A 14,671-nucleotide genomic window follows, 5' to 3' on the forward strand; every position below is an offset into this window, starting at 1 on the left:
TTCTTTCTTTTTTCTTTTTAAAGGATCAATACATGAACAAAAAATGACTGATATCTACAATAGTAACCAAAGCTCTATGTTCAAATACAGTAATACTTCGACAACTAAATACTGGGGAAAAGTAAATGGAAATGACTGTTTCCATCATATCCTGAGCATGTCATTTATGAACATTTTGTAGAGTCTGAAATTGAAGACAAGACTGATTACTTTATTGGAAGGCACCTGCCACCTAATATCTTAGTTAGTTGTACAATACTTTCATAGCTTGATACAGCAATGTAGAGTTTGCGCTGTTAATTACATTTAAAAGGCTGTTGGTATAAAATTCTGATACTGACACAAAAGGCATTTCTTTTTAATTCTCTCTTTTTAATTATTTTATGTTGTGTTTTAATTATGCAAGCCACACAGAGCCATTTTGGATTCAAGCTGCACAATGTTTTAATAAAATTTTAGAACAAATGAAAATAGGGTAAGTATTGCATTATTTATAATGCTATAATTATAGCTCCACTACATATTGAGCTGTTTTGTTTTTTCTATGGGGTTTTAGGAAGGGGTTATTTAGTTAAATCCTTGATTCTTTTAAGTTTTATCATAAATTGTGTTTTTAAATGTTTCCGTCTGATATTGTTTTTTAACAATGAACATGTGGTTTAGAAATTCTACAAATCAATGTGACAGATGCAAACACACTGTGTTTAATGGGGCTTATGCCCAGGTAATTACCCATAGGATTGCTACTTCGTTGGATATTTCTATAAAATTTCTAAACTAATGTATCATGAGGAAAATATCCTTCATTACCGTTTTTCCAAAAGCTGTTGAATGGTTAAATAAGCCCAAAGTTTCTCAATGTAATGCCCAAATATGTATTGCTGATCTTCAAAAGCTTTGGCTGTTCGATTAATATCTGATTCTTCAGAGAAAGTTAGGTCATCTTCAGCCTGTTAGAAATTTTTAAAAGAAAAGCTTTCTTTTACTGATTCATTTGTATGACAGCAATTCAGATTGTTTACATTTATAATAATAGTTTACTGTGCAGCAGTCATAGCATCTATAGGTAGTCCTCAACATATGACAGTAAGGGAGCCTGGACTTCACAGTTGTAAGTCACAATGGTCATAAAATGGTTGGCCAACTAATTTTACCTTTTTTGCAGTGGTCATTAAGCAAATCCATGGTTGTTAAGCAAATGGTCAGCAAACGAACCGATAGTACTTGTTGGGTATGGTTTTGTATGGATAGGCAAAGCCATTGTGAACTGTGGCACCCTGGAATTGGCCATAAATGTGGCTTTATTGCTCAGCCCCCCAATTTAACTAACACTTTTAGGGCTCTGAAAGATCCAGAAGCAGAATGTTCATTTGTCTCCTATGTACAGAGAGAGAGACTCTGGCACATATACTGTACACTTTCTACTTATTAGATGCCAGATATGGAAAGTACCAAAATTACTCAGACTATGTTTTAATACAGCGCCACCCCCCAACCTTTTGGGCACCAAGGACTGGTTCCATTTTTCCATTGACCAGAAGGGGTATGGTTTCGCATGCTGTCAGCTTTCTGTGGATGGGGCTTCTCTTGTTTGTGTAGCCCAGTTTCTGGCATGCCATGGACCACTGCTGGTCCACAGAGTCGGGGTTGGTGAGCCCTGTTTTAATAGATAAGTTGTTGTGCTTTGAAGGACTAGTTCCCATGTATCTGATGTTCTTAAATAGGGAACCATTATATAGAGATGGGGCTGCTCTCCTTCCCCTCCCTGTGAGTGGAGAAGGATCCAATCTTGTATTTACCCCATGAGCGTTCACATCTGCAGTAATACTGTTGAGATCATCGTCTATGATGCGTCCAGCCACAACAATTTCAGAACCGTCATAATAGTGCTTAAAATGATTTTGAGTCAGATCGGAGATGGCATTTTCAGGGTAATGTAACTCCACTTCAGTAAGTAAAGGATTGGCCACTTCATCATAAAAGCCCTAAAAGGAAATCAAAGAGAATGTTTTTTTTTAAAAAAAAGCAAATATAGAAACACCTTGACCCAATTATCAGTAAAAGTTCAGCTTGACAGTCTGTAGAAGGCACCGATGCCCCATTAAATTCCATTATTTACTAAGGAGCCAGCTTGGTGTAGGGGTTGAGGTACTGGCATGGAAACCAGGACACGATGAGTTCTAGTCATGAAAGCTGGCTGGGTAACTTTGGACCAGTTACCTCTCCCTCAATCCATCTCACCGGTTTGTTGTTGTGGGGAAAATAGGAGGAGGAAGGAGTAGTGTTTATAAAGTTGAGTTGTTTATAAAAGAAATAAAGGTGGGATATAAATAAATAACTCCAAAAAGATATATTTGCAATGTAAGTATCCTTAGTAGCTGTGGAGGTGTTAAGATGCAAGTCACTGGCTCCCAGGGAAGAAGATAAGACTTGCTCAGCTATCAAAACAAGTCCATATAATATGTCCTGGGGCACTGCAATCTGAGGCTAAATGAGAGCTCCCTTCCACCAATATTTATGTTATTGCACTGGAGAATTCCTTGTGTGACCTATTTGACTGACCTGTCCATCTCCCAAGCCATGATCATCTAGAAAAGGATGTTACTGCGGAACTTAATTTTTTTATAGACTTAAAAATAAAGCAATTATATAATGACTATCTTTATCTTTTATTTTATACCAAAGTTGAATGAATGTTTTATCATTTAAACCTGCAGCTGCAGAGCAGAATCAGAATCTTCATAGATACGCCGAGCCAACCCATTGTTCTCTGATGCCATCTTTTCTAAAGATCCGTAGTCCAGATCATAGCCAAACCCAAGATTATATAAAGGATATTTTCCTTGAATTGCATTTCTAACATTTTTTAAAATTGTGTCTGTGTTTAATTCTCCTACAGGAAAACACACAAAAAGTTAACATAATTTTTGAAAAATACATTTTTGTTGTTCCTGTTTCATTTATAATACCCCAAGTAATAAAAACTCAGCTTAGTATGAATTTTGAACACGGCTTGCTTTTGAAATCACATTTGCCACATTTGCCAGGCAGTTTTCTGTCCTGATTCAGTTAACATATACTTGTGGTTCGTATTAACAAAGCAGCACACTGTATTTTGATAAGTGAGTTGAGATCAGAATTATTTTTCCCTTTATATGAATGCATGAAGCAACTATTGGTTTGGCTGGGGTTACACATCAAACTAATCCATAAAGTAATTTGGTCCTGGTTATGTAAATCCAGCCAACTGTGATGTATTCAACAAGTGGGAGTTTAGTAAACCATAGCTTAGCATAGTCTGTGAACCCAGGCATTATCTATAGATTCCTGGGTTTGATAAAATGAGAAATGATGGCTTACTGAAGGATTTATTACATGTTCCAGCTCATTGAAGCCAGAAGAACGAAGAGACTCTAAGCATGGTCGAATGGTTTATACTTGATTAAGGTAAAATTCTCTTCAAAGTTCCTAAATAATTGTATAATGTGTTTACCACTGTATAAATCATTGTTAAATACATTATGATTAGTGTTAAATAGGCTAGTGTTGATTATTAATAGGTTAATATGATTAGTGTTAAATAGTGTTATTTATGTGTGTGTGTGTGTGTGTGTGTGTGTGTGTATATGCATATATATATATTATATATATATATATATATATATATATATATATATATATATATATATATATATATAATATACATAAATATTATAAATATTTGCATTTGTGCTATATATATATGTTGTATTTGTGCTATATATATATGTTGTATTTGTGATATATCTATATATATATATCAAATACAACATATATATATAGCACAAATGCAAATATTTATAATATTTATGCATATATATATTATATATATAGTCACAATCCCTGGTATGCCCAAATATTTGTTATTTATTTATCAGCACAAATACAACACACACACACATATGTGTATGTGTATATGTGTGTGTGTGTGTGTGTGTGTGTATGTATGTATATATATATATGTGTATATATATATATATATATATATATATATATATATATATATACACACACACACACACACATACATACATACACACACACACACACACACACATATATATATATATATATATATATATATATATATATATATATATATATATATATATATATCAGATGCAGAGATTAATTTATGTAAGGCTAAACTATGAAACCCAACGCTACTTCCATAGTATTATGCCACGCTTGCCTGCCAAGAAAATTACCTTTAGTGGGTCTGCCGTCTGTTAACATAATAATTAAGGAAGCACTTCTTTCAGGCAAATAACCATTTTTGTGAGCCTCATTCAGCTGTTCAATACCAGCCATTAAGCCACCATTAAGATTTGTCCCTGGAACAAAAGTGCACAAGTTGAAAACAGATACCTAAAAGTCTGACACAGAGGGGTGGGGATGGGGGTCAACTTATCTCCAAAGCACCTCAAGGCAGAACAGGACCTAACGGATGGAAACTTATCAAGGAGAGATCCAACATAGAATTGGAATTTCCTGACAGTGAGAACAATTAATCAGGGGAATGACTCGTCTCTAGACATTGAAGGTACTCCATCACTGGAGATTGGACAGTCATTTGTCTGGAATGGTATAGGATTTTCTGCTTGAACAGAAGATTGGACTAGAATACCTCCAAAGTCCCTTCTAATTCTGTTATTCCATATTCTGTATTACTGTATCTCCACACATTTGCACTTGTATTTACATGTTTATATAATGAAAAAGAATATTGTAGCGTTCTACCAGCAACTGGGCTCCCATAATAAAAATCATTGCTCTTTCCTTTCTCTTTGTGCCATATCCATTCTTTAAAATTGTATTTCTTTTCTCCAAACTGTTTATATCTAAGGAATGAGGGCATGTCAAAGCTATGGTTGAGCTCATGCAGTATTACATCTTACAAAATCCTGCAGTAGAGTATCTCCTTGGTATTTTTTATTTACTCTTTGGTTAGAATCTCAGACTGTGATAGTTCAAAAGATGTCTGTGAAACCCTGGAGAACTATTAACTCATCTAGTCAAACCTATACTCCACTCCAAGGGACAACTGTCTGATTTCATGTAAGACTTTGCTATACAGTCACACACAGAAATACATTAAAGATATGTGCATTTATGTCAGGAGGAATTGGAAAATGAATGAGACTAATGGGCCAGGGAGCTGGGAGTGGTAGGGCAGACAAGGAGAATCAGTGTAACAAAATCAGCAATGCACTGACGCAAGACTCCCTCTTTTTATATGTGACACAAAAAAACTAAAAGGGAGCCAGCTCGTGGCATGACATTGTGGATGTCACCAGTTGGCCTATGGATGCTATTGCAACAGAGCCTTTTCCTTCAGCATCTATTATGAGGCAAAATCTTTTGCCATGCAGACTCTCAATCATAAAATTATAGGTGATTGTGTAAAACAGGACTGTCAAACGCAAGGCACTTAGATTTGGCCACAGGGCCACCCTTGAAACAGTGAAGGACCAGCCCGTGGTGCCTCTGCCAGTAAAAACGGAACTCTGGAGGGCCATGCCCAGCCCTGCCGAGGTCCATTTTCAGCCACGATGGCCTCCTACAGCCCTCTGCCATCAAAGGCAAAGGGGAGCTCCATTTTTGCTGGCAGAGGGCTGCAGGAGGCTTCTGCAGCCGAAAACAGAACCTCAATGAGTAACATCGAGTTGGCCATTCCCCCTGGCCACCCCTCACCCCCCTCTCTAGGTCAAACAAAACCCTGATGCGGCCCTCAATGAAATCGAGTTTGACACCCCTGCTGTAAAATATTCAGCATTGTTTGTGTCTCCATTTGTTCATTTTATAACCTTAGGCAGGTTTTTTTTAAAAGACCTTGCATTTCTTCCCACAGTGAATCTTATCAAGTTTTTATATTAATGATTCTCAACTTAACAACTTTAAGATGTGTGGTCTTCAACTCCCTGCTGGCTTGGGAACTGTGAGAGTTGAAGTCCACACTGTTTTAGATAACATCAATTGGATTATTCACAATAAAGAGGGGGTGATTGTTGTTAGACATCTACTTTTTTGAATGATACTCAGGATACAGATGCATAAAAATAAATAAATAATGAAAGACAGGTCAACATTATTCTATCCCCTGACAATTGGTCCTCCCACTGTTTTCTTCCCTTGCTGGAATGTTAATGTTTATAATTTACATGCTACTGTGCAGTAAAGAAACTGCAAATGCTGTTAGTTACTACAATTAAACAAACACAGCCCATTTCCCTACGAAACATACATCCAGCTATATCAATCTGCTGAACATAACGTCTTGCTTCTGCCAAGTTCTCGGGAGTGGCTTTGATTAAGGTGTCTTTCCATTTGTGTACGTCACTCCCGAACAGTACAAAATTTATGTAGTCCTCTTCTTTTATATCTTCTAATATTTTTAGCAGTGCTTCTCTTGTCTAAAATTAAACATTAGAACCATGGTTAAAGCAAGAACCTTAATACAGATATAGAAGTTCAACTTGGTTACTTCTTGCAATTATTTTCATTCATATAGGAACTCAGTATGGTTATAGACAGAGGTACAATTGACTATGGAAAAGCTGAATATACCAGGATACAGTTTATAGCTGGATTCATAGCAAGATTCAGGGACGTACAGTCACTAGAGACAGGGGAGGCATGGCCTCACCAGTCATGAGGAAAAGGAAAGAATTTTAAAGATTTTTTTAAAAATAATTAAAGCCAAGGTAGTTGCTACCAGATTCACAGTGACTTGGAACAGTGCTTAGTGTTAACTATAGGAGGAGGCCAGAGAAATAGGGGCCTCCTATACATAAGCAATTTTTTGCCTTTTAAGAGTTAAGCGAGGGTTAACAAGCAAAAAAATTCATATGCAAAGGAGGCATGTGTTCTCTCGCCTCCTGTAGAGGGCATTGTTAGAGGCTTTTTAGAGTTCTCTGGGAGCAACTAGCTCACTCTGACTCAGAGCTCTTGCAGAACCACATTGCCTTTTCAAAAAAGCACACACACACACACACACACACACACCCCTGGATAAAAGTACATAAGCCCAGCTTCACTGATTACAATGTGATTCACCTGCAATCAAAGGTTCCGGATCGGAAGGCAGCAGGGGAAGGGGGGGTATGGCAGAGGAGCTGCTTTCAAGCCTTTGGAAAATATATCCAATCCAACTTCTGTGTTTGTGTTTGTTTGAGAGTGAGTGTGTGAGTGTGTGAGTGAGAGAGGGATCCAATTTCTCTGTGTGCGTGTGTCTGTTTGAGAGAGGGGGGAGGGAGGGAGAGAGGGAGGAAGGAGGGGGAGGGAGAAGAAAAAAATGGGAAAACTTATTTTGCAAGGGGGAAAATGCTGTTGCTTTAAATCGGAACTGAGCATGCCTGGCTGTGGAATTCTGGGAGTTGAAGTCCACAAGTCTAAAAAGTACCTCACCAGCCATAAAGCTGACCGCACGTCACTGGCAAGATTAGGCAGTTTGGTTCTGCAGAAATATTCTGGATTACCCATCCCATGGTTTCTTGCTATTGACCATGCTGATGGGGCTTAGTCTCAAACCATTTTGGAATACCAGATTGCCCCTGAGCCTTCCCCTTTGGCTGTCCTTGGTGCTTTTTCTGAAGTAGCCACTCATAACCTCTCTTGAAGCGCTTCCTAACAGACCTGATATATATCAAACTGCATCTCTTTAATTCTGCTGCAGGCACAGGGTTTATGAAAGTTCTAGCCAAAGGAACATTAATGACTTCATATTATTATGGGTGAAAACATTTTAAAAGCCAGTAAGGGATTCCCAACTTTCAAAAAAAGGCAAATATGTCAGTAAAGGCCAGCTTTCTCTGCATAAGGGTGGAGAGAGACTCTTTAGTTGTTTTTTTTTCCTGTTTTTAAAGATTAAAATGTTTAATAAAAACTATTTGAATTTTTTTTTGAATCCCACCACTGATTGAGAACTTCCATATAGGAGATCTTCAGCTGGCATAAGAGGCAAACAAGAGTTCCATGTTAAAATGCAGTCGGACTATAGTCTGTCTCAACAGCAGTCTGACTGCTGCTTAGCCCTTGCCTTTTCCCTTCAATCGTGACGTTTGATGTGAGTTGTTGGAGGAGGATAAAAATGGTGAGATAAGGGCAGTGCTGTGTGATTGAAGTCCTCCTTTTGCTCGTTGTGCTATGCATGCTGAAAAGGGACCAGTATTAAATCACATGGTCCTGACCATCATAATTGGGATGCAAGAGTTCTAGCAAAGAAAAGTAGCAAGGCAAACTGAGAGAAACTTTCTGCTAATTGAAGCATTAGTTGTCCTTGAAACTGACTTTAGAATATGGAGTTACCTGTTCTAGTTTACGTCCCCTCATGGAGATGCTGACATCAATGATAAAAACAATATTCTTAGGCAAATGTAAAATATTTTTTGGTGCAAAAAAGTGTACAAAGTATCCATTGACGATCTGAAAGTAATAAGAAGGCAAAAGTTATATGAAGTGAAATTTCTATAAGATGCAATTTGCACACCCATTTAATTAAGTTCTGCTTACCTGTAGGTTACCTGTAGCTTCTCTGTTCACATCATACTTCACGATAAAATCTCCATTCAGTAGTGTTGTTAGACAGTCTACACAGGTCCGTTGTTGATCCAGAGTTGGCTTGAAATAAATTTGGCCCTGAAAACACAATGTGGTGGGTTGCAGGCGATATGCCCTGGTACGGGCTTACCAATGCCTGCCCAGAGCATTGGCTACTGTTCTGGTATGGTGCTCTGGAGGGCCCACCCATCTGCCTGAGCTCCTTACCTGTATTTGACCTCTTCTGCGCTTCCGCGCACGGAGCGCATCGCCCCTGTGCAACGCTCCACTGAGCAGCTGGAGCATCACAGAGGCTCACGAAGAGGTCACAAGAGATAAGGATGCATGTGCGCACTGCACATGTGTGTGCACGCACTGCATGCATTCATGTGGTGGATGCCAGGCCCCATTGCACCGTACCAGTTGCAGCGGGATCCGGAACCCACCACTGATACACATGCACCCCCATAAATGCACAAACATAAGTTTAACAAACAGATTGCATAGGCAATCTAGGTTCAGTGAGAATCTATAAATATAGATACCTGCTTCACAGAAAAATTAACATCTTGAATATGAAACAATATAAACCTTCAAGGCATGCAACCAAACCCTATGCTATTCCTTCAGATAACTGTCTAGTTCAAAGGTTCCCAAATCTTCTCTCTTCAAGGTGTCCTTAAGTGTCTCAGTAATTGTTTCACAGCACCTTGGAGGTTCCCAAAGTGCACTGGCTACCTGTTGATCTCCGTGTGCGCTTCAAGGTGCTTCTTACTACCTACAAAGCCCTTCATGGTAGTGGATCTGCGTACTTGGGAGACCGCCTCCTGCCAATCACCTCCTCTCGACCCATAAGATCTCACAGATTAGGCCTCCTCCGAGTGCCATCTGCCAGCCAGTGCTGGCTGGCAACTACGCGGAGGAGAGCCTTTTCAGTAGCAGCTCCGACCCTCTGGAACGATCTCCCCATGGGGATTCGTACCCTCACCACCCTTCAGACCTTCCGCACAGCTGTCAAGATCTGGCTATCCCGCCAGGCCTGGGGGTAAAGAGCACAATCTGCCCCCACCCGAATGTTGAGTGAATGTTGCTTGTTTTTATTATACATTGTGGTTTTTTTGGTTATTGTACGTCTTCCCCTCCTATATGAGTTGTTAGCCGCCCTGAGTCCCCTCAGGGAAAAGGGCGGCCTATAAATAAACACAACTGAACTGAACTGAACTGAACCATAGCACTACTAAAGCAACAGTCAGATAAAAGGGGCTTGTGCCCCGGTCAAGAAGGTAACATGATTAACCATTTCAGACAAGTCCTCCTTAATTCATGCTAAAATAAAGGTAAGGAGTGGGGAAGTGTATTCAGACTAGCACATTTACTAAAGCTTTACAGTAAAAGTAACACATGGATTTGGTTTCCTTGTCAGGTTTACTCTACTGCAAGATTATTAAGTAGTAAAACAATCCCACAGCATCATTGAGAGTTCACAGGCACTGTGGCACATAGTTTAGGAACTGTGGGACTACTTTGTATTTCCAAATTAATTATTGGCTTCTCATGTCCAATGAATATATTATTTCCTTACTATATTCCCTTAACTTCCTAGCGGGTCCTAGAAAGCACCCTTTTTCTATTGTAGCTCCTGCTGTGGGGAACCGCCTTCCTGATAAAATCTGGCAGTTCCCCCTTGTTTTTCAAAGCTTTCCAAAAACCAGAAAAGAGCTGGCTCTTTCTCCAAGAACTGAGATGAAGTGAGGATGGAACCCTATGTCTTTTAATGGGTTAGGAAGCATTAATCAGGATGCTGGGATTCATTTTGGCTTTTTGGTGGTTAGTTTTATTATTTAGTTTTGTGAGTCATACAGAGTTGTTACACATCAGATGAGCAGCGGTGGTAATCCTTTAAGTAATAAAATAAACCAATGTTGAAACATCATATTTTGTTATTAAAAAATAAACTCATTTTGGTCTTAAGATTGCTGTCTAGTATACCTTTTTTCCTGAAAACGACTTCTGTAAAACTGGTAACAAGTCATTGGTGATGAATGAACCTTCAGCTTCCAGATAACTGATGCCCTGGGGTTCAAAGATGTTGACCTCAATCTGAAATGTTAATTTGAATCATGCTGTCACTGACAAATTCACTGACAAATTCAGGAAGAAGCCCCCAAAGAGGACCCCATACTAAATCTAGTTTCTAAATCTTCCTTTGAGTCTTGAGAAAAACAGTTACTATCTGTTCTTACTATCATCTTAAGTAGCATAAATGCATAGTTATGACAATGATAAAATGTGTACTAACACTCATTTAAATCCATTCTGGAAAAACTTAACACCATGAATGTGTAATTTCAGAAGTACATTACCTCAAAGTTCTTGACAAGTTGTTTTGGGTTGACTTTTATGAACATCTCATAATGGCCAAATCTTCGCTTCAGCAGCTCCTCAAAGGCCAACTCAAAAACCACTTCACTGGATGCCGCAATATTTACTGAAACTGTGAATTTTTCTGTCTTCCTCCCCGAAGCCCTAGAAAGGCCCAGTTTTTCAATTGAGCATACATGCTATTGCATTAAAATAAAATGCATTTTAGAGTATTTTTATTTAAAGGAATGTTTCAAATAGTTAAACATCAGTGAAATTAAACAAAAATGTCAATTTGTGAGAAATGGAGTTCCTACATACGCTCCAAAATGATATTTATTTTAATATTTATTTATTATGTTTTATCAATGGGAATAAAATACGACACAGAAAAAAAAACCAGATAAAACATACATCCAACAATAACAAGAAAGAAAGAAAGAAATAAATAAAGAAAGAAAGAAAGAAAGAAAGAAAAAGAAAAAGAAAAATGTGTACAAAGAAGTAAAAAGTCAAAGTAACCATCAAAATATTAAATATAGAAAAAAAATCCACCCTGGCTGGATGCTGAAAAGAAAAGAAAAGAAAAAAACACCTAATAAATTCTCCTCCCTGTAAAAATGCAAATAGTTGTAAACTTTCTCATCCTTTCTCATCCAAAATGGTATTTTTTGATGCTGGTATGCAGTATAGTTCTTGTGTATGTTGGCTCCATTGAATGCACAGTCTGAACTTAGAAGTAGTATTGAATATACCTATTCTTGCCCACTAGCAATTTGCTGAAATAACTGCACAAAAGTCAACTCTTCCTCCAAGTTACTGGGTTCTGTGTGTACAAATCCATACATTTCCCTCTCTTTTTTGTCATCCTGAAATAAATTACCAGAATTTTTTTTAAAAAAAACTCACTTTACTAGACCAGCTGTCTGTCCTCTTGAAACTGCTTGTTGATACTGTTTTTGAGCAGCTTCTTTTTCCTTTATAGTTCCTGGATACACCACACCATTAATTGTCCTAGGAAAGAAAAAAATATTCTATGCATAAAAATATTTTTGGTCTTTCTCTTTTCAACTCATCAAATTTCTTTACATATCCCTGTATTCCTGAGCTAGTTCAAATGAAAAACATTTCTGTCATAATTGTCTTAAGGATTAGACAATTGCAATTAAATGCAGGACAATTATGAAGAAAATCGATATTATCAAATTGATTGATATCCTGAAAAAGAGAAGCCCTTAGGTTGGTGCTCAGGTATGCCCTCTACAAATACCTTAGACCAGGGGTGTCAAACTCAAGGCTCTCTGGCCAGATCTGGCCCACAGGGTGCTTAGAGCTGGCCCACAGAGCTGCTGTGAAAAGAGCGAAGGACAAGCCTATGGTGTCTCTGCCAGCAAAAATGGAGATCAGGAGGCCACACGCGGCACTCCCAGGCTCTGATTTCAGCTGTGATGTCCTCTTGTAGCCCTACCCAGACTCTGTTGCTGGCAGAGGGCTGCAGGAAGCCATCGCAGCCAAAAACGGAACCTTGATGAGTCATATTGAGCTGGCCATGCCCACCCCGGATCCCCAAGATTGAATACAACGCCAATGAGGCCTTCAATGAAGTCAAGTTTGACACCCCTGCCTTAGACCATGGTCAACCACTGGCATTTTTAGACAGCACCCAGAAAGAAACAGCAGTTGGCCTTTTTTTTTAACCACAAAATCAAGAAAAGAAACCAGTTAGACAATGGCTTATTTAAAACATTTTTTGATACCCTCTTTAGCCAAATAGAATAAAAATATGATTATATTTTTATTTTTAAATAGTGAATTTGTTATTCCAAGGGAGTGTCTCTTAGATGGCTGGGAAGTTTGTCGCCAACCCCCAAAAGTTAAACTACAGCTCACTGGACTGTGTGGACTTGGGCTACTGGGAATTGAAGTGAAATAATCTGGAGGCCGCAGATTAATCTTCCCTATTCTACAACAGTATGGAAGAATAATGCAGTTACTACTAGACATGTAATCAGTCAGAACCCTAGGAATAAACAAAACCCATTCCATTTGATGGGGATGCATAAAATTATCTTTTCCTCTTTTTAACACTATGTATTTTTGTGTAGATTTTTGGGAGGGGTTAAGGTCTATTTTACTGTATACTGCCCAGAATCATTTCTACAGTGAGATGGCTGGCATATAGATTTGATAGGCAGGCAGGCAGAGTAGGCTCTTTGCGAATTGAGACTATTTATTTCCAAAACTGAGCTAGTTCAAATATTTGAAAGTTGGAAAATAAAGGTGCACCCTTCCTCTTAATTTCTACTATAGGGCCAAATATGTTTTCACCTAGGGCAATAACTCCGTGAAGGTCAAACTGAATGTCTGTTCATAACTCAGTTGCTTGGGAAAATAGATTTACATACATGGTGAAGTTTGTGATGAATGCTGTCTTTGGGAGGTCCACATCAAAGAAGGCTTCCTTAGATGCATTGCCAAGGTTGATGGCTCGACTGGTGATGACATTGTGAGCAAATCGAGAGGTAATATGGGAATTAATGTTCATGCTATGGATATCGATGCCATCTGTATTCTGGAAAATGAGCATTTACTTGATGAGTTAGTGAAAGACATTAACTAGTTTCAAATTGGGAAGATTTGTATAATTTAAACAGAAGTTCAAGTTTTAATGGCACAATGAGAAGTAGAAAAAACAATAGGTATGTATCGAATTTCTCAATATTTACTCACATTCAAAAAAGACTAACTTTCCATTTTATCACAACAAACATAATATTTGATTAATATATATAAATACTGTAGATGCATAAATGCATATACCATGTTTCCCCGACTTATTTTCTTTTGGGCCCCAAAATAAGCACTAGGGCTTATTTTCAGGGAAATGTGATTTCAGGGTGATCAGCCTGGCTGGACAAACCACCCCTGGTGCACACACAACAGCTGGAAAGTGCATGAGGACCAACAGTATCTGGCAGCATCTGTAACCCATCAGTGCCTTGATCAGCACACTGTGGGGTTGCGCAGAGCAGAAGACATGGAGCAGAAGGCAGGGGATCTGATGGGCTATGGCTGCTGCCAGACACCATCGACCCGCATGCACTTGCTGCTTCCTATGCTGGCCATGCCCACCCCCTTCCCTAGGGCTTATTTTTGGGTAGGGCTTATATTAGGTGCATGCATAAAAACCTGACTGGAGCTTCTTTTCAGGGTAGGTCGTATTTTTGGGAAAACACAGTACTAGTAAGAGCAACTCAATATCAAGGTATTACAATCTGATCTTTGAATATGCAGCAGACTGATTTTTATGGTGGATAGTTCTTACCGTATATACAACCTTAATGAAAGGAAATCATGTAGAATCTTTTGATACGGAGCTTGGAGCCAGTTCCAGCTTATGCATAAATTTTTCACCTAACGCATGAAACAAAACTCTAACAGCCTTGCAAGGTGAAACTGGAAGCCATTTTTCCAATGTCCGCAGCTTTTAAACATGCAGCAGCTTTCAGTATCTGCAATGTCTGGACTGAATACAAAGGCAACCCAACACAGAGCATATATATGAACACTGCAGTTCAACTCAAAATCAGTGCAATAGGGTGAAAGGTTTTCCAGCACAAGACTCATAAATAAGGAAAATACTCACAGTATCTGCAACATTTCTCTTCTGTAATGGAAAAAGGTAATAAAAATATTATTATTATTTATTATTTATTTGTAAATATATTACTAC

General features: G+C 38.4%; 1 protein-coding gene across 1 annotated transcript in view; it reads right to left on the reverse strand.

Moving 5' to 3' along the window:
- LOC116503995 (inter-alpha-trypsin inhibitor heavy chain H3-like) overlaps window positions 1–14,671 on the reverse strand; it is a 28,266-nt gene that overhangs the window by 11,320 nt on the left and 2,275 nt on the right. Inside the window, exons 2-13 of the mRNA XM_032210804.1 lie at window positions 14,585–14,605; window positions 13,344–13,510; window positions 11,848–11,952; window positions 10,941–11,103; window positions 10,567–10,677; window positions 8,551–8,676; window positions 8,347–8,463; window positions 6,284–6,452; window positions 4,248–4,373; window positions 2,712–2,893; window positions 1,800–1,985; window positions 811–950 (exon numbers count right to left, since the gene is read on the reverse strand). Coding sequence (XP_032066695.1) covers window positions 811–950; window positions 1,800–1,985; window positions 2,712–2,893; window positions 4,248–4,373; window positions 6,284–6,452; window positions 8,347–8,463; window positions 8,551–8,676; window positions 10,567–10,677; window positions 10,941–11,103; window positions 11,848–11,952; window positions 13,344–13,510; window positions 14,585–14,605 — 1,613 coding nt within the window. The remainder of the gene's footprint in view (window positions 1–810; window positions 951–1,799; window positions 1,986–2,711; window positions 2,894–4,247; window positions 4,374–6,283; window positions 6,453–8,346; window positions 8,464–8,550; window positions 8,677–10,566; window positions 10,678–10,940; window positions 11,104–11,847; window positions 11,953–13,343; window positions 13,511–14,584; window positions 14,606–14,671) is intronic.

Source organism: Thamnophis elegans, chromosome 2 (genome assembly GCF_009769535.1).
Source record: "Thamnophis elegans isolate rThaEle1 chromosome 2, rThaEle1.pri, whole genome shotgun sequence".
In the NCBI taxonomy this organism is placed as follows: domain Eukaryota; kingdom Metazoa; phylum Chordata; class Lepidosauria; order Squamata; family Colubridae; genus Thamnophis; species Thamnophis elegans.